Source organism: Nycticebus coucang, chromosome 16 (assembly GCF_027406575.1).
Source record: "Nycticebus coucang isolate mNycCou1 chromosome 16, mNycCou1.pri, whole genome shotgun sequence".
Taxonomy (NCBI): Eukaryota; Metazoa; Chordata; class Mammalia; order Primates; family Lorisidae; genus Nycticebus; species Nycticebus coucang.
Window position 1 is genome coordinate 46,035,237 of NC_069795.1, and position 21,632 is coordinate 46,056,868.

At 33.9% G+C, this 21,632-nt stretch overlaps 1 protein-coding gene across 4 annotated transcripts in view; it reads left to right on the forward strand.

The window, feature by feature from the left end:
- Window positions 1-21,632, forward strand: part of EPHA6 (EPH receptor A6) — a 921,042-nt gene that overhangs the window by 576,117 nt on the left and 323,293 nt on the right. For all 4 annotated transcript variants that reach the window (XM_053565807.1, XM_053565808.1, XM_053565810.1 and 1 more), the window contains one exon: window positions 21,018-21,180. In XM_053565807.1, coding sequence (XP_053421782.1) covers window positions 21,018-21,180 — 163 coding nt within the window. The remainder of the gene's footprint in view (window positions 1-21,017; window positions 21,181-21,632) is intronic.

Here is a 21,632-nt window from a genome sequence, read left to right on the forward strand (position 1 = left end):
ATGCCCACACGAGGCGGTCCCTGAGCTGGACCTTTTTGCTGCCTGACGGCAGATCCAGAATTCTTTCCTTCACACCAGGCATTCCTCTGAAAATTAAATCCAAGATTCTCTCACAATTCTAAAGTTATATTAGAATTTAGAGTTAAATGAATTGCTATAATAAAAATCCTCTGTAGATAAAAATTTAAATAATTAAAGAGATGAAACATTTTCATTTTGGGCTGAGATGCAAATCTATGATGGAGAAGTATTTAATATTAATAACTGTGGCAAAATAGGAAAATTAGAGTATTGCAGGCAGAGGGAACACCAAAGTGAAAACCCAAGACAAGGAACTTGGCAGGCTGAAGGGAAGAGACCGCCTCCTGCCGGTTGAGTGTATTAAGAAGAGATGAGGCTGAAACAGAGGGCAGGGGAAAGCCAAGTATACTTTTTCTTCTTTCCTTCCCTCATTCAACAAATATTTATGGCACTTCTTCACATGTACTGTTTTAGCACTGCAGATTCATATTAAGGATGATATAATTTTAAATAACACTTTATCATATTCAGTTAAAGATTCTTAAGATATATTTAACGTATGGACAGTTTCTTGCCTTTCATGATTGCAAAATATCTTCATGTCTTTCAGCAATGCCATTTTGCTTTCAACTATTTTTGCCCAATCTATCACCGAGAAAACTAATAGATTTTATACCTCCCGTGCACTTATTTTCTTTTTCAAATGCTCAGATCTAGGAAGGTATTTATAAATGTCTCTCTTTAAAATCATTCCATTCATTAACTAGTACATTTGATTCATACATTTTTATATCCTAAAATACTTGGTTTGGAGTGAATCCAAACAAAATATTACATTATTTCCAAAGTTAAGACATTCCAGGCATATATATATATATATATATATATATATATATCTTTAAACAATTATACTCCCCATATGTCTTTCATATAATTTTCTTCTGTTTTAAACACATATGTCATTTGCTAAGTAAAGAAGATTTTGCCATTACAAAAGGAAATTACAAGTTACTAAAGACTATTCTATGATCATGCTTGTCCCCCATGCTGGATTGTGAGTTCTCTTGGGTTCATTTGTGATACATCTTTGCAGCCCTATAAACTAGCATTTTGCCTAACACAGTGTAATTATTCAGTAAATATCGAGAAATAAGAGATTCTATAAACAAATGATTTGTTTCTCCTGAACATCCACTTTCTTTCCCCTATGTGCTTTTTTAATTGAAAAAAAAAAAGATACTGTGTCACATATTCTCCTTCTAGAATAATGCCAGACCGGGTATTTCAAAGAGCTCTTACTTTGCAAAATAACTAGATATGGATAAGGAATATTCTTAATGTAAATTTTGTTCTCATAAATGCTAAGAGAGAATTTCAAGGACTTTCTATTCCCTATAAAAAAAATAATAATCTAAGTTTGGATAAGAAACACAGCTGTTAGTCTGGTGTAGTGGGCTTTCTCTAAAAGCGGATTTCTCAGCGCTCTGAGAGCACCACTTTCAGGATCAGAGACTTTGGTCACCAGCCAGGAAGAGGAACTGATCCTAGGACTCCTGTGCTGAGCCAAGATGCTCAAGGAAAGCTAAAGTGGCATCATATCAGCAGTACCCCTGACTTCTCATATACATAGAAATAAATCCTCTCTAGAGGAAAGCTTTCCAAAGTTAGGACTCAAAGACTTTCAAAAGTTAGGACTGCAGATTAAGATCAGACAATAATATCATAATGAAAGGCCACCAAGCATAGGAAAAACACAAAACATGAGGAAGTCAGCAGAAACACTCAGCAACAGATTAAGACTCTCAAGGACTGCTAATATTAAAGAATCATACACAGAACAACTATGTTTGGAAAGTTTAAAAAATAACAAATGCAATGATGAAAGTGAGAAAGATGTAAGAATAAATAGATTAGGAAGAAATAGAAATTCTAAAATGAAAAATATAACTGCTATAAGAAAAAAGTAATAGGTTAAAGAATCATACGTCGTATATGTATCATATAATAAAATCTATCAGGTATGTACTAATGAAATGATACTGATAATTACTAAGAAAAAGAGACACTTAGTAAACCTGAAGATGTATTTAAAAATATTGCCAGAATTCAGCACTCATAGAAGCCAGAATAACATTTAACTATATTCTAACTGTATTCTAGGAAGAAGAAAACCAAAAGAAAGAAAACATACAACATGAATAATTTACATGAATAATGGCTGCGTATTTTCTGGAAACAATGAAGCCACAGAATATAATATATCCAAAATAGGAAAAATAAGAATTCATATCTAGAAACTTCATTCTAGAACTACATAATATAAAGGAGACAGAAGAAGACCATTGACAAAGAAACGACGATTAGATTTAGAGCAGACGTCTTAGCACAACAGAAAGTAGACACTTAAAAAGATTCTGCCTTCAAGTTTTTTAATAGAAAAGCTTTGTCAGCCCAGAATGACTTATACTGAACTATTTTTCACAAACAAGGGTAAACGATAGACATTTCAAGATAAACCAAAAGTATGTTACCAAAAGATCTATCATAAGGAATGGGTTTGAGTAAGAAAGAAAATGATTTCAAAAATTTACTGAAAAAAGCAAGAAGAGAATAAATGAACTAGTAAATGTGTGTAAATCTGAGAAATCATCACCTGTATAAAATAATAGTATTTTTCAAAAATAAAGAATTCAAATATTAGATATAATAGCACATATGAGTCAAAGAAAAATTATAGAGAATAGTAGACTGCTTTTATTAGATTTTTTAAACTGCAGTTATTTTATTTTACAAATAAATAAGAGAAACCAAGATGAGTAAGTAAATTATAGTATAGTATAAAATATGAGTAGTGGTATTAGTGAAATGAATGAACAATAGGTAATACCAGGAAATGATAAACCTTCGAAATAAGATGTAATCCTAGAAGACTATATACAGTTTAACAGTATGTGTAGAAAGTCTAAACATATACAAAACTAAACCAAGTATTATTTATGCAGTCATACAAATGTGATAATTCTTATTTTTTAAGCAAGGATATGATAAACACAAAATTCAGGCTAGTAAATACCTCTGTGAAAGAGGTAGGGATTGGATAGGGAAGGAACACAGAAATAAATCCAAGTTAATTGTACCATTAATCATTCTGATCTATTGTTCAAATATCTCACAATGAATAACAATTTAATATATTTTATGCTAATATTTCCCCAAATATGTGCTGTTATGCTAATCTTGGTAAATATTTTACCACCATAGGTTTGCATGGTCAAATCAATTTAGAAAACATAGCCTATATTTTTATCTCTGGAGTTTCACAAATCATATGGGTATATTAAATACTCAGAGAATACCTGTACCCAAGGAACCCACATAACTTTATTTAACCTACTATTTTCCAAGTGCTTTTAACCTAAGTGAAGGCCATGAGAGTGCTGTCCCTTTAAGAGAGAACCTGGGGAGGGTCTCCAGGCCTGCAGGCTCCACCTCACTATTTACCCACCAGCTCCACTCTCCCTGAGAACCAGGTAACTAGAACCAGGCTTTTCTTGCTGAATACAGAGCTCTTCTAAGAGGTAGTCTCCTTGGAAGCTCCTGAATGCCTGGCCAGGACATTCCCCAAGAGGCACTGCCTGCTGAGGCATTTTCTACCCAAGCCCGCTCCCTCACCTCTCTTTTCACTGGTGTCAGACCTCTGCTTTGTGTTCTGAGCACCCCTTGTCACCCTGCTTTGACCTGCCAGGTGTTTCCCTCCATAAAGATCTTCCTTTCAGCCTTGTTTTGGAATCTGATCCCTAGAAGACCCAAACTTACCAACCATAAATTTTATTTCTTGGCTATAATAACACATATTCCTAGAAAATAATATTTCATGCAAACTCTTTAGGAAACGTTTTTAAGCTAAAGTTTTTGCTGTCAAGTGAAGAAATTATAAAAACATAGATGTGTGTTTCAGCTCATTAATACTTTTATAATAGAAAAATATCATTTTTAAAAATATGCATTAATCCTATTTCCTCTGAATCCTGTGTTTTTAACTTTAAAATGAGGGTTATGGAAAATTAATTCTCAGTGCCAAAGTAAATCACTCTAATATATTTTTTTAACTAAATGATACTGCCAGTCTGATGTGTGGTTTGTTAATTTCACTGAAGTATGACATTGAAACAAGAGCTTTAAGGCAGAAAAATATGTAAGTAAATGTTTTGCTTTATTTTTATTAATTTTTAAATATTACATAGTTTTATATCTAAATCAGATTAAGGAACTAATCATAGCATGTTCATTCAAACTGATGGAAAAATCAACAAAGTAGGTATATCTCATTGAGCATTACTTAGTACAAAATATTCTGTGCCTCACAAATAACTTAACACCAAAAACATTTTTGCACCCTTATTTTTGTACATTTAAAAGAGCATTTTAAATGATTTAATTAGCAGGCATCTATAGAAGAAGATAGTTCCAACAAAATAATAAAACCAAAGTCTCCTAACTTTGAATCAGATACCTCGAGGTCATCTCATCAAAGCCAAATCACAAATAATTTTTCTAAGGTGAGCAACTAAAATATCTGTAATATGACTTAGGAAATCATTCATTCATTCCCGCATTGAAATAGGTTTAATACATTCTTAAATGGCACACACGTAGGCCAGGTATTGTAGATTTTATATGAATAAGCCTCAAGTCCTGCAACTTGCAAAAAATAATCTAAATTGGAATTTATTTTTAGGTACTTATCCTGGCTAGAATATATTTAGCTTCAAAATTATAATTTGATTTTTGTTCACCATAGTTAATTCTTTTGGATGGGCATATTCAAATCAAGCAAACTAAATTCATTATTTTAATTAGATAACATTTAAATGAATCTCTCATCATAAAGCATTCATATTGATACTTTGTAAAATGCATTTGTTTTAATGCTTTCAAAATGTCCTTTCTCAGTACTTTTGTAAGAGAGGGAGTTAACAACCTATTATTATGTACTCCTTACTGAGCTGTTAATAGCTTTACAGTCTTTCAAAGAATACACCTGCTGCTCATAAAAACATTTATGTTGCTACAGAATTTGGCTGTGTTTTAATATCATGTATTTGCAGTGACCTTGTAGAATCCATACCGATACAGATATTTTTAGTGAGAAAAACAAGAATAAAGAACTTTTGTCCAATTAGTGGAAAATATCAATGGAAAATTAAAAAAATATTATTAGAATTCTAATGTACAAAAAGTTGTCTTTCTTGAATTGTTTAATTTTCTTGATGATTTTTTACACTGTTAGGATTTGCCTACAGTTTCAGCCTTGAAATTTTGTTGTCTCAGTTTATATATGTTGAAAAAGACAGGTGTATATTCATATACATGTATACTTTAGTTGGACACTGATGGCTGAAATTCTATTAAAAACATCAACCTTTCTACAGAATGATTGAAAAATTCAAAATTGAAATTTATTTATATCTTTTTTAAAAGTTTTAGTGATAGACAATCATAAGTCTATAATGAGAAAATGTAAAATTTTATCTGAGGAAGTATTCTGTTTTTCATGGTTGAATGGAATATGAATAATTGTTTTTGGCCAAGTTTCTGTTGGAAAAGGCAAATTGCTTCAGAACCTGTATTTGATCCTTCACAGGTTCTGAAGCAATTTGAAATTTCACATTTAAAGAAGGTAATCAATGCAATCATTTCCATTATATCCTTTGATTCTTGTGATTTCATGGATAAACCACAGTACATGGATGGGTGAAATCTTTCTGCCCTTATCTAATTTAGGTGCGCCTGAACCATATATAGCTATTTCAACCATTGTCCACACTCCTTAGTAATTTTCCTCCTATTTAGTGAATTATGCATCATAGCATTTTTATTTTAGTGTATTTAACAACTTTTTTTGCTTTGGAAAGACAACCATATTGGGCTTCTGAAGACTTAGTTCAACTTTTGGTTAGCACATGAGTAAAGACTTTTTATTGCTATCCAATTTCCTGCCAAAGATATAGTCTCTCTTACCTCCTGAAACACACAGTATTCCAGGATTATTCCAAATCACTATTTTTTACTCTTCAATCTCAGAATGGTGTCATTGTACCAATGAGGGCTACATTAATAGCTTGTCAACTGGTCATGCCTACAGGTATAGTTAACTGACTTGAGATCCAACTAACTGACTCTAAAGGAGAATCTGCCATTTACAAATATTCCCACTGAGGGCGGCACCTGCGGTTCAAAGGAGTGAGGCACCAACCCCATATGCCAAAGGTGGCAGGTTCAAACCCAGCCCCAGCCATAAACTGCAAAAAAAAAAAAAAAAGAAAAAGAAAAAGAAAAAAAGAATATTCCCACTTAATCACCCCTAGAAAACTGGCTGAAAATATTCTCAGAATAATCTCCTATTAATTTTCTTGATGTGGAATTTAAAGATGAAGGGTTTTTTGGTTCTTGAAGATTAATTTACTATATCACCAATGCATTTCTCCTCACTAACTTAAAATATAGTTCAATATTAAAATATTATGTCTCTAAGAAGCAAATGTTTCCAACAACAACATGGAAATCTATTTAAATAATTAACAACAACAATAAAAAGCATTCTATCTTAAATGTGAGGAGGATGTTCTAGCTTATTATCACTTCACATGTATTATTATTTGATCCCACACAACATTGTGAGATAAATGGAACCAAAGTTTCATGCTCTTTGTTGTTGTTGTTGTTGTTGTTTTTGAGATAGAGTCTCATTCTATTGCCCCAGAAAAGAGTGCTATATCCTCAGCCCAGGTCACAGCAACCTCAAACTCCTGGGTTCAAGAGATCCTCCTGCCTCAGCCTCTCGAGTACCTGAGCCTACAGGCACCCACCTCAGTGCTCAGCTAATTTTTCCATTTTTAGTAGAGGCAAAATATTGCTCTTGCTCAGGTTGGTCTTGAACTGTTAAGAAGAACTAGTCCTTCCACCTTGGAATCCTAGAGTTTTAGAATTTGCAGTGGTTCTCAACCTTCCTAATGCCGCAGCCCTTTAACACAGTTCCTGTGGGTCACAACCCACAGGTTGAGAACCACTGGATTATAGACTGAGCCTCATGCTCAATTTTTAACTGAGCAGGCTATGGCTCAGTAATAAGATGACATACTGAAGTTCACCTGTCTTGTGAGCCACAGGGAGACGGCCCAGTTTCTCCAAATCCCAGGGCTTTAAATAGTATAGTAACTGAGTTTGTCAGCAAAGATATAAGATCCTATGGAAAATCATAACAGAAATAGAACCCTCAGTTTAAAGTGTTGAGCAGCTTATAGTCTTTTTATCATAGCATAGATATCCTCTAAATTTTGTATGATGGAAAAACATAACTTAATGGTTGTGATAAAAGAAATAACAGTCTTACTCTTCCTAATGAGCCTTTACCTTATCTGTTAAAAAGAGAGGTGAATGTGTATTTGATGCTAAGTAGTAGTAATTTATGACGACTCAAAATTACACAAAATAGTAAGAAAATATAATCTACTTAAAACTTAAATGTGTATGTATGATAGACTGAGTACTGTTCAGTTCCAAAACTTCTTATATTATGTCTAGGATTGCAGCTTATTTCTGCATATAGTATCTGCGTGAACTGTCTTTTATCTGTTTCTCAATATATTTCTAAAACAGTGAATATAAAACCTATTTAATATATAAAGTTCTTAGTGGTACTTAGTTGTATTGCAATGCTTCATATTAGAAGCTACATAGTACATATAATAAATTGCAGGATAAAATTTGAGCTCATCTGAGTTCAAATTCAAACTCTCCCACTAACTTATTGAATGGCCTGGAACAACTTACCAGACCACTGCACCTCAGTCTTTTCATCTGAAAACTACTTCACAGAGCAGCTTTGAGGATTTTATGAGCTTTGAGAGTGCTTACAGAGGTCCTCAAACTTTTTAAAAGGGGGCCAGTTCACTGTCGCTCAGACCGTTGGAGGCCCGGACTATAGTTTAAAAAAAAAAAAAAAACTATGAACAAATTCCTATGCACACTACACATATCTTATTTTGAAGTAAAAAAAACAAAACGGGAGCAAATACAATCACACTGCCTCATGTGGCCTGCGGGCCATAGTTTGAGGACACCTGGAACAGTAGGAAAATGTTAACATTAAAAAGAATAACTCCATTATGTTCTGTTTATACATGTAATTGATTTGTTTTGAATAAATTTAACCTATCATTTTGGGCTAAAAGGTCATAAATCCTTCCAAAGAACCAGATCATTGGAGTGTTTAAGTTGATTAACTTTTGTCTATTAAGACAAAATACCATCAGCCCATCTAGTAACAAAAAAGAAAATAGGATAAATGGATTCCATATTAGAATTGGAGCCTAGAAATGTAGATTAATGTTTACTTGTTACAGTTATCTATTACCCCAAAATGTGCTAGCTTGAAAATTACAATTTGTGAATAGGATATGTCATGAATCATTGAGTCGGTTTTCTGAACAAGACACAGTGGGAGAAGCTCATCTCTGCTCCACCATGTAGGACTTCAGCTGCCATAAGAAACATTTGGCTGGGAGCTGGAACACCTGCAGGCTGGCCAGGCACCATCCTGTCATTCTCTCGCCTCTCTCTTCTCTCTCCCCGCACATGCCCCCATTCCTCTCTCCGTCCTTCCTGACCTTTGTCCTGCCTTGTCCAATCTCGGCAAGGTTCCTCCTCCACCTGACTCTCTTGGGCTGCTGCATAGCTTGGCAGTCTCAGACTAGTCATATTTCTTAGAGTGCAATATAGAATTCCAAGGCAGAAGTAGAAACAGCCACTTTTCTTTGAGACTGGGCCTGGAACTGACACCACATCATTTCTGCCCTACTGTATTGTTCAAATTAGTCACAGACTAGACTGAATTCAAGGAAAGGGGACAGACTCAGTATTTCAATGAGAAGAGCATAGCACAATTTGCAGCCATCTTTATTTTGTCATACGAGTTAGTTTTAGGCCTTTATCATATTACATTATTTGCATTGCTCCCCATTCGTCCTAATTTAAAAATAGATATTTCTCAGCACTGAGTCAAAGAAAATTTATTAATTTTGAACGTGACATTCTACAATTTCAAAGTCTATTTAAAGAATTGTATCTGGAAATATTGTGGGATTAAAAATAGTTAATTCAAAAGGAGAAAGAAAAAAGAAAAAAAGATTTAAGAAAAACCTTCCACAGAGGAGTTTTTTTTTTCAGTTCTTTGAATCTGGAATTCACATTGGGTTGTTACAATATATATATAACAAATAGGATATAATTATGCAAATCAAATTATCCAAATTTGAAAATAAGGGGATGTCTACATGTCCAAGGAAAAAGCATCCATTTCTAGTACCTCCAACACCAAATATATACAGCATGAAATATAGAATGGGAAGAATTTGTGACCTTTGTAGAAAAGAGACCCTAAATTTAACTTACTGCTTCATCATAGGGAATTTTCTTTCCAATTTGATTCCAAAGCCAGTTTGCATATATGCGTAAATATGTTCAATATTTGATAATAATTCAGAATAAAATAATGTTTCTGAAAAATTGACCTTACTTGCTTTGAATTCCTCTCTCTGCAGTAGTTTACATATTTAAATCTCCGTTTGATTTTAAACACCCACATTGGAACTAGGAAAACTTTCTGTCTGTGGAGGTGTGGATTCTAGGAAGCTGTCAGTTGCCACAATGTATTTACTAGTATTCTATTACTTACAATCACTCCATGACATTTGGTTCCTAGTTCTATTATCGTAATATACGTATATTTTATTTTATTATCAACCTTGAAGTAATCATTTGATTCACATTTGATATCCTGTGAGGAAATTCAAAATCAATGAATAAATTAGATTGTTGTCTGAAAATACTGGGTTAGTTAGAGCATAATAGGACACTTTTTAAGTAAAGACTTTATCATTTACAAAGATGGTTTAAAATCTCTCTTTTGGGGAGAAGACACTGTTTCTTAAAACAATTATGGTTTGTAGCTTTGTGAGTCAATTTTAATAGATATTTTAGTTTTGAACAAATGTATCTGTCCTCAGATCACAATTAAGACTCACTAAGCACATATGAAAATATTGCCGGGAGCAGTGGCTCACACCTGTTATCCTAGCACTCAGGGAGGCGGAGGCAGGTGGATTGCCTGAGCTCAGGAGTTCAAGACCAGCCTGAACAAGAACAAGACTCCCTCTTTAAAAATAACCATATGTTGTGGCAGCACCTGTAGTCCTCCTTTACTCAGGAGGCTGAGTCAGGAGGATTGCTTGAGCCCAAGAGTTTGAGGTTGCTATGAACTGTGATGTCACAGCACTCTACCAAGGGTGACAAAGTAAACTGTCTCAAAAAAAAAAAAGAAAAAGTAAAATTTCACCATCAAACACATTTAAGTAGTAAAATTGCACTGACAAAACAGATTTAAGTGGTAAAGATAAAAATGAAAAATAAATCTTCAAGAACCATTCTTTTCCCTATTCTAACTGAGGGCAAGGAATTCTCGTGTATTTGTATGTAAATTAATTTCTTCTTCCTTTTCAATGCAAGAAGCAGTCTTTGTATCACTATGTTTTAAAGCTGATTTGGACAAATGTTAAGACTTTCCCTATATTCCTAACAGTGCTGTTTTTTCAGTGGAGACATTTCTGTAAAATGTTTTCTTGTCTTCTACTGGCATTTTCACCCTAGCGAAATCCTACTCATCTTCCTTATTTCCTTTCATTCTGTCAGAAGGTCTAGCAACCAAGAAACAGTCCAGGATTCCAATCCACCTGTGTCTCCTCTCTGGCAAATTCATTTTCAAAGATATTTTCTCTTCTATCTTTTATTTATCTTAGCTATTCTATAATCTAATTAGCACTATTGTAAAAATATTTAACTGCTCTATATTTTAAAAAATTTATTTGTAGAATTAAAGTATAACATATATATGTTATGGGATACATATAGTCCGTAAAAAGGTTACTACAGTGAAGGCAATTAAAATATCCATCATCCACGTTTTTCTTATTTAAAACAATATATTATTACCTCTATACTCATTGATTGTCAATACACACCCTGCAGTTAAAATGTAATTAGTGAAAGGATTGCACACATGTTGTCTTTCAAGCTTATGCTACTCCATTCTGCCACCGTGTGATGTTTTAATTTTGCAAATGTTCGGTTTGACATTTGGAATGCCATTTAGATCTGAAGAAGTCAACATATGTGTACTAATGTTTATAAAAATGCTTAGTACATTTTTTTTACCAGTGGTATTTTTTTGCTAACTTATATTAATTTTTATAATCAGATTGTTTTTTTCTAGTATTTACGTAGTTATTTTGCTACTATGCCTAAACTACTGATATCAGCAGAAATTTGTAAACTGTTCTAAAAATGTTGAGTTTAAACTAAGTATAATCCTCAAATATCGTCATAATGAATATGATTTTTCCTTTCCATATCCCCCTTTAAGATAAAATCACTTTATCCTCAATACTCTAATAAATATTAAATTTTAAGTGTTTTGTTCTTTGTTATCGTTTTTTTCCACCTTTTTCTCTATATATACTTTTATCACCAAATTTACATATGATTTTAAAATTCTGGTAAATTATCTAAAACTTAAAGAATGCATAACAAATTTAGGCTTTCTGTTTGACTATAATATACTTTTAAGACATGTTGTTAAAGAATTTTAGAGTGAAATCATTTTCTTCAGTTACCAGTATCAAATTTTAAACATTTCATTTTTACTTAACACCACTGTAAATATTTATAGCATGGTAGAGCATGGGAGAAAAATCTATATCCCATCTGTATGGAGGTAGGTACATGAGGACAGATGGGAAAGCTAAAACTGAACAATATTAAGAATATGAATGAAAAGATATTTCAATACAAATCTTAGGCTTTTTATAAACATACTGTTTTGTAAAATATTTTTGGCAAGCATAATTTTGGATGTTCTCTGCAATGTTCCTGAGAACACAGCATACTATACAGACATAATATTATTGCATTTTGATTATACAAGTACTGTAAGCATGAAAAGACAGTTTGTCTCACCTCTTATTTGAATTGTCATTAATTTATGCAAATGAAGTTTTAGTGGCTATACCAGTATTTAAGAATTTAAAAGCTAGGCTTATAAGCAATTAATTTATTAATTTTTTATCTAACCATTTAGATAATATGTAATGAGACATTTCAGTATTTATTAATATGTATTTATGTCATAAATATATAGTATGCATCATATGTATTTTCTGGGGGACAGAGTATGCCAGGCTAGAGTACAGTGGCTTCATCATAGCTCACTACTACCTGCGATTCCTGAGCTCAAATGATCCTCCTGCCTCAGCCTCCTGAGTAGCTGGGATAATACATATGTATAGTCTCACTGTATTAAGCAGTGGGAATGTAAAGATTAACAGGCAAGTAAAACACACACAAAATTTTTAAAAAGATTTCTCACAGCATCTGCTGATTACCTTTAAGGCACAAATCTATTGTTGCTCTGAATTAAATGCACCACGTATTGATCAACACTCCTGAAAGAAAGAAATAATGCTATATTATACATCTGCTGGAGCCTGTGAAAGCGTTTTACACATTATTTTGCCTTATGTGTACAACAAGACCAACTCTTTTGTATAAATAAAACATTATGAATTTTTATAGATGAACTGAGTACAATTCGGACTCTACTAGTCTCATTCAGTACATACACCATACGCTGATTTTATAGACCGTTTGACACATTTTCATCACACTGGTTAACATAGCCTTCCTGGCATTTTCTTAGTTATTATGTTAAGACTTACATTCTACATTTACTAAGTTTCACATATACCCTTGTAAGATGCACCACAGGTGTAATCCCATCAATCACCCTCCCTCTCCCCCTTCCCCATATTCTTAGGTTATAACTGGGTTATAGCTTTCATGTGAAAGCCATAAATTAGTTTCATAGTAGGGCTGAGTATATTGGATACTTTTTCTTCCATTCTTGAGATACTTTACCAAGAAGAATATGTTCCAGCTCCATCCATGTAAACATGAAAGAGGTAAAGTCTCCATCTTTCTTTAAGGCTGCATAATATTCCATGGTATACATATACCACAATTTATTAATCCATTCGTGGATCAATGGGCACTTGGGCTTTTTCCATGACTTAGCAATTATGAATTGGGCTGCAATAAACATTCTGGTACAAATATCTTTGTTATGATGTGATTTTTGGTCTTCTGGGTATATACCTAGTAGAGGAATTATCAGAGAAATGCAAATCAAAACTACTTTGAGATATCATCTAACTCCAGTAAGATTAGCCCATATCACAAAATCCCAAGACCAGAGATGTTGGCGTGGATGTGGAAAAAAGGGAACACTTCTACCCTGCTGGTGGGAATGCAAATTAATACATTCCTTTTGGAAAGATGTTTGGAGAACACTTAGAGATCTAACAATAGATCTGCCATTCAATCCTATAATTCCTCTACTAGGTATATACCCTGAAAATCAATCTTGAATGTTTAATTCCAGACCAATATTCCTCTATCAACAGGTATATACTTCTGTGCTATCTTCTACTATAACTCAACATTTAATGTTCAGGAATGCAATTAATTTTCATACTATGTGAAACAAGGTACAAATTGGAAGGAATATATGGAAAAAGTCATGAATGCATTAGATTTCTGGGGATAATCAAGAGTTGATTGTAGTAAATTATAGTCATGGAATGCTAAATGATTCTCTTCTAGAAGTGCAGTCAGAACGTCATTGTGTACTTGGAATCACTTCCTCCACATTTTATACATATGAATATTTTGTAATTTTGTCATAGCAGTGGCTAATTTTTACCTAAGAAAAACATTTCAGAATAGCTTACCCTTTAGACCACTCCACCTATGATCTTCTCAATTCTTTCTCTCACCAAATTAAAAACTCCCTATTTTGCATTTTAATGAATATAAGAAAAGAAAGCAACTGTCTTGGTTGCCAGCAACAGAACCTAACTGGACTACAAGTTAAAGATATCAAAATATAGACTCCAAGAGCATAGTGGAACACATGAGCCTCAGAAAGACAGGAACTTGAAAAGCTGAGGTTTTTCCATTTCAATGTTGTTTTTCTCTTTGTTGCTCTTCATCACGGGTTCCATCATCCAGGAAAAAAAAAATCTATAATCATTCCAGCTTGCTGTTGTCTCTGGGGCAGTTGGCCAGCCCTATCTCCCCTGGTGGGTGATTCTTAGGTCTGGTCACAGGAGAATCAGTGTGAGGTAGAAGCTATCCCCTTATCTTGGACCTGCAATGTTAGTAATCCAGTCTCCAGTGGTATGTGACCAGAGCTGCACCAGATACATATACATTCTATGTTGAATGGTTAGTATTGCTTTACAGATAACAATCAGTAGACACGTACCAGACACCAACTATGCCTTCAGCACACTCTGTTTTATTTTGTTCTCTTTCGTTTTGTTATTTGAAGGAAATACAGACCACATTTTTTATAAAATAGATGTCTACTTGGGGTTTTACACATGGAAGTAACTAGAGGAAGGAAACATATGGTATAAAGTAAGTGTTAATGCTGGAAAGAATCAAAGAATGTAGAAAATATTTTGTTTAAAATGCTTAGATTTCTTACTGCATAATGGCTTTATTATATTAAAATGGCAATCTTAACATCTTTGAACAATTGTAATCTGTTTACAACATAAGGCAAAATTTAGAAATAAATAGTCTTTTTGGAAGATTATAAAACATCTCCCAGACACTAACTAATGGAGAATTTTCTAAAGGGTATGATTCCCTCAATGAATATAGCATATTGCTCCTAAAATTCCAAGTTTACCCATTATATTTAAACACTTATAAAGCCTTTACACATATTTATCATACATTAAAACAAAAATTCAACAAACTCTCCACAGCAAAAATAAACATATTTTCTAAATCATATAACAAAATCAGACTATTTTAAGAAAATAAATTCTCACACCCCACCCCAAAATCTGTTCATTTGAAAAATTTAAAGATTACTTACATAATATATAAAAGCATAATAGATTTAAATTATAAACTATTTAAAAATAATAAACATTAAGATATACAACCAACTAAACCTTTGGAATATGACCAATGCAGTAAAAGTAGGTAGAAGGAATGAACAAGTGAAAATTTTAAAATTAATGAAATAGTCAAATATATTTGATTTAAAATTAAAAATCCAGTGTTTAAAAAGCTGACCAAATAAATAAGTTTTCCTAGGACTAAGATGAGAAAAATGTAATATTTTATGGAAGACATATTTACTAATAGTACAAGATTAGATGTAAATTTATATCAACAAATACTTCATTTAAAAATACATTTAAGGACTTATTGGTAATACTAAAACTAAATAAAATATCTGAATGTAGGATAAAATAATTTTAAAATGTAGTCAAATATTTATCACCAAAATGGTCCATTTCAATTAAGTTTTCAAGGAACAGGTTATTTCCATGTTATGTCAATTATAGCAGAACATTAAAAAAATCAAAAATTTCACAATACAGACTCCAAATGTAACATAAAAAATTAAATAAACAGACATTTAAAATAGAAAAAGAAGGGGGAAAAACCCTAGAGACCAAAATCACTGATAAATATAAGTTTAAATTCTTCTTAGCAAAGTATCTCAAGAATGGAAGAAAAAGTATCCAATGTACTCAGCCCTACTATGAAACTAATTTATAGCTTTCATATGAAGGCTATAACCCAATTATAGCCCAAGAATATGGGGAAAGAGAGGGGAGGGGAGGGGGGAGGATGGGTGGAGGGAAGGTAATTGGTGGGACCACACCTGCGGTGCATCTTACAAGGGTACATGTGAAACTTACTAAATGTAGAATATAAATGCCTTAACACAATAACTAAGAAAATGCCTGGAAGGCTATGTTAACCAGTTTGATGAAAATATTTCAAATTTTATATAAAACCAGCACGTTGTACCCCATGATTGCATTAATGTACACAGCTATGATTTAATAAAAAAATAAAAGTAACTGATTTTTGTGATAATTCAAACAAGATTATGTATATAAAAGTGCTTTATACTTTATACAGCACTATGGAAATGTTACCTAATTTTTAATAAAATAGCACAGAATTCTTTGAAATATATATATAACTTTAAAAATTATAGCTGAAATTATCAATTTAGAGTCCATAACTGTCATCAAAATTATATTATGAACAAGCATTAACAGGTAGGATTTATATTAGGAATGCAAGAATAAAGTATGTACCACATTAAGACTAACACCATAGCTTAGGAAACAATTAGGCTTACATGACTGCTAGCAGAACTACTGATATCCATTTTTAACATTATTTTGTTTCCTCAGCCAATCTGTAGCTCCCATCTGCTGGCAGATCAAAAGTTTACTATTGTGTTAAGTAGAACATTGCAAAAAAGAAAAAATGATTTTGATATTAAAATGCTAAATATTAATAACACCTTGATTTATTCCTGATAGTTTTAATTTTGTATAACTTGAAGCTAAGAGTTATCTTCATATATAAGAAATCTAAAAGAACTTCCTGGACTTTTTTAAACAAATTCTATTCCTAGGTCTAAACAAAAATATTGTATGTTTAATGCCAGATTGGATGAGTTTTAAGCCTCCTATATTATCTAGAATCTATCAGTCTGACATGATATCAAAAGAAAAAAAATAAAGGCAGAGTGCACGGGAATGTTAACCTTCAAGAAAATAATTTTATCTTGGAAACAAGTAGTTAAAACGTTTTGATGCTGTGAATTATTTCTGCCAAATGAAGAACTATTTATATAAAAATATTCTAATTGTTAGCCAGTAAGTCAGTATTATATGGTTCATGCTATGTAAATTATAAAATGTAAAATTAATTGTAGGGCTACCTGCATTTCTGACATAAAAAGTAGTTATAGAAATTTAATTTCTTGGTTGAATTTTGGTGATAAGATATACCTGCTAGAGTAGTAAAGTCCTAGTACTTTACACGTAGTGAGAATTCAATGAATGTCTGCGAAATGAATGAATTTTCTAGAGAAGTAAATCAAAATCTTGTAGCTAACTCATCAAGGTACATAACAGAAGCAAAATTAAAATAGGTCCAAGACAGGAGCCTTGCAACCCAGAATTCCCTCTATCTTCCTTCTGTTGATACAGGCCGTGTTACTTCTGATTGGAGAAAGATGCCATAGAGAGTGAAAATCTGAACCTATTTGTTTTCACTAAGTTGTGGTCTTCAGATCCAATGCTGACAGTATTTAGACTCTAGCAAGAGTGGCCCTTAATTTTTTTTTCTTTTTATTTATTTATTGTTTTTCAGACAGTCTCACTGTGTCCCCCTGGGTACAGCTCCGTGGCATCATCATGGCAGACAACAACCTCAAACTCTTAGACTCAAGAGTTCTTGCCTGAGTCTCCCCAGTAGCTGGAACCACAGACGCTCCCCATAATACACAGCTATTTTTACTAGAGATGAGGTCTTGCTCTTGCTCAGGCTAGTCTTGAATGCCTGAGCTCAAGTAATCCACCCACCTTGGCCTCCCAGAGTGCTAGGATTACAGACATGAGCCACCGTGCCTGGCCAGGAGTAGCCCTTATAGTTACCATGAGAAGTTGACACCTATAGAAATAAAGCTAAATTCAGTATGTTATGTAATTAAAAAGTTCAGTGTAACAATAAAATTAGGTCTCCCAAAATCCTTGATTCTTGCTCCAACGGGAATGGAGCAGTGTCTGAATATTAGCGTCAAAATCTTCCCATGGGAAGAGAACTGAAAGTAAAGGTTGATCTCTCCAGAGCAGAATACGTCCACTCCTGTTTGACAGTGCCCAGTGTTCACACTATTTGGTTCTGAACTATTTTTTTAACATGGATGCAAATATACAAAACAGAAATTGTACATACCTGTATATTTTATTTTAGAAAATGATATCCTTAACAATATACTTAAATTCATTGTTACTATATGTTTTTCACCACAGTTGGTGCTTTTGACTGTACTCATCCAAGGAAAGATAGTGAAATAAACTGTTTCAGTTTCAGCCCCAAAGCACTAGTGCACAAGATTGCCAGTGCTCTCAGCCCTGAGCATCCACGCAGCATCCACAGTTCAGTGTGCGTGGCAGTCAACGGGGTTATGCCTTTGAGGTTCACTTTACACCGTGTACTTACTGCCTTGACAACATGTCTTGATCCATGAAAGTGTGCCGGTGATAATACTGGATCTGCAACAAAGAATTTAATTTTTTTTCATTAGATAATACTTAAAAGTGATTGGCAATATATCATATACCCTATTCAAACATGTCCAGATTCAGCCTGCCAGGATGAATAAGAAAATCTAGATGGTTCTGTAACAAAACATGGTCTCTGCCTGGTGACAGCTACTTTGAACTGAAGTTGATCTGTCAACAGAAAGGCACTTAGTTTCAGAACAATAGTAGCTTATGCTTCTCATGGATAAAGCTAACTTGGTTTCCCAAGAGCTTAGAAATGCCAGGAGGAGAGAGGGCTGCTGTGTGCCAAGAGGAACCCTCCTTACTCCTCCTTTCTGACCCCTCTTCCTCATCATCCCACCAAGTGTCAAGACATAAGACAAGGCAGCAACTGTCCCCTTGGTGGTCAGTCAGTCATTCGGGATAAAGTACCGTTGAAGCACCCTTCCTACTGGAGGATTTCTAGTCCAGGGATATGGCTGCAGATACCCTTTTATACACAACAGCAGAAATGCTGAAGCCTGCCTGCCAAAGGTGTCCTTTACTCTCTGTAAATGAACCGAGTCTGTAATTATTATTTAACTATATTTCGGTAAAGCAACAGACAAAATGTGTAATTACTATGGGACCACTCTTTAAGCAAGCTTTTTCATACCTTCTCTTTTTGAGGATAATGGGATAAAACTAAATTATGTTTTTTTTCCATTGCTTTAAAATTTTTCTCTCAGTCATCATTTCAATTGTGAAACAGCACTGAAAATGCACCGTCACTCGTATGTTGCAGAAATTCTATGAAAGCTGCAATAGTCTCTTCTTGTATATGAGAGTGAAAAATCCAAATACTCTGCAAGTTTCTGTCAGGAACAATACCAGTTTTCTATAGTCCACAAACATTTTTCCCTCTACTGTAGAGGCCTTGACCTTCTCCATGATAAAGGAGTTGGCGTTAGCAAACTCCTGCTTTTAACCCCTAGCAGAAAATTATAGCTATCAACAACTTCTAGACTTTAATTCTTTAGATTTTATGACAGGTAGATAAATATTTGGTAACTTTTCACTCTCAAAATCACATGAAGATGAATATAGCTACACTTACTCTGTTTTATCTTTTTAATTTAAATGTTGCTAAGTGGTAAAACATTTTTTTCTTTGTACTTCGGGTTTAATGAAGTTGTATTATTTGGGTTATAAATGGTGAATTCAATTTTTCAGTTAGACACAGAATATATATATATAGTATATAAAGTTCTGACAAATAAGATCATTAAGTTTTTTGTTTGTTTGTTTGTTTTTTGTAGAGACAGAGTCTCACTGTACCGCCCTGGGTAGAGTGCCGTGGCGTCACACGGCATAAAGTTTAAAAATAGCCTTTAAGATGAGAACTTTTCCCCTTAAAAGTAGCTTAAGGGAAATGATTTTCTTAATTCTAAATCTTAAAGCATCACCAGCAAATAAATGAACTTTGGCATGTTCTCCATATGTGCAAATCCTTATAACTTGGTTTGTTAATCTGAAAGTTCTCCTAAACAACAGTGTTTTTCAGGAAAACACTAAAGGAAATCTTCATGGGAATATTACAGATAGAATTTAAGTATCAAATGAATGATTTCATTAGTGACCTTGAAAATCACTCCCCATTCCTGAGAATCTCTACCTTTAGATCTATGAGGACAGTAATGGAAATTAACTTAAGGACTTGTTGACCTAGTTTGACCTGTGATTAATTTTCATACAAATACATTTCTTCAGATATGCTATTAAAAGATTATTGCAAAATTATTGAATAATATTATACAAAAACAGAATTAAGCTTAATTTGTCTCTACTACTAGCATATTGTGGACAGTCCCTTAAAAATGAATTATCCTGTTCTGAGGTAGTGAGCAAATTCATTTCCCTAGTGAAGTGAGGAAGCTGGTGATTGACTCAGGAAGTTTCCTGAGAACCGGGCCTCTAGCCCTGCCTCTGAGGTGTGGTAAGTCCGTCATGCCTGTGAGTGTCTTCAGCGCTCCTTCCCAGGCAGATCATTTCTGAACCTACCTCACAATCACTATGTTACTAGTACATGTTCAAAAATAAGTGTAGTGTTCAGGGGAGGAGTCAGTATTCCCTCAAGGGGAAAATGTCATCATTTTATTTCTGAAAATTGACTTGTAGTTTTTACTGCTGGGGAATCACTAGATTACAAAACAAAGCAATTGATTTTGAGATTAAAAGTTTTCAAACTTTAAAAAACAATTAATTTATGTTTCCTTTCACCCACAGGTCTACCCACGGATAGCGCCGGCATTTTGGCACTACCTGCGGGTAGAAGTGAGTAGCGGGTCCTTGAATCCTCCCACCTCTGCCCCCTGCACTCTGCTGTTGTGGTCCCATCTGATGTGCCCATTTTGCTCAAGCTGCAGCCGCCATTCTGTGTAAACGTGTTCTCACGCCACCACCATTCCTTAGATGTGGGTCAGAAATCCAAATCACCCAGAATACAAGTGCAGTTTACATAAGATTAATCATCTTTCTTGATAAATTTCCAAATCAAGACCATATCATATGCATCATAATGGCAAACAGTTAAATGCTAAGTTACGGAAAATCATGCTTATACCTCTTTGTAATCAATACTTTTGCTATTCGGAGCATAATTCCTCAGTTTAATTGTGGAATGTCTCTAGGAAAAAGTAGGCTAACTCAGCTTCATCTCCTCTCTCCTTTTCTTCTGTCCATCAGGAGCATGAGCAGCTCACCTATTCCTCCACGAGGTCCAAGGCCCCCAGTGTCATCATCACAGGGCTCAAGCCAGCCACCAAGTACGTATTTCATATCCGAGTGAGGACTGCGACAGGATACAGTGGCTACAGTCAAAAATTTGAATTTGAAACAGGAGATGAAAGTAAGTTTCACACAAGGATATAAAGTAAGATATTAATTTAATACCATTTTAATTGGACCTGGTATTTTAAGACGAGGTGTTCCAAATTTGTAATAGCCTCTTCACATGGGATTCTGATCATATAAATAAATACTTATATCATCACTTCAGTTAATGTTCTGGTGCCATCATTAAATACTTTAATGGAACGCCTTGCAGACCACTGGGCCCAAAAATGTCCCTTTATGGAGAATTCGTCACTCTCTCCAGTACACAGGGTCTCAATGGATGGTGCTAGCCTAATTGTTTTCTGGTCCTGGCACTGTGATACTTGGAAGGGAATGAAGCCATGAATGAATGATTTTAGCAGGTCGAAATTGTGCAGCTTTGGCTTGTCATCTCAAATCAATAAAACCAGTGGTCAGGAGACAAGCTATACTGACATGAATGTTATAGGTTGAAATATAGAAGCA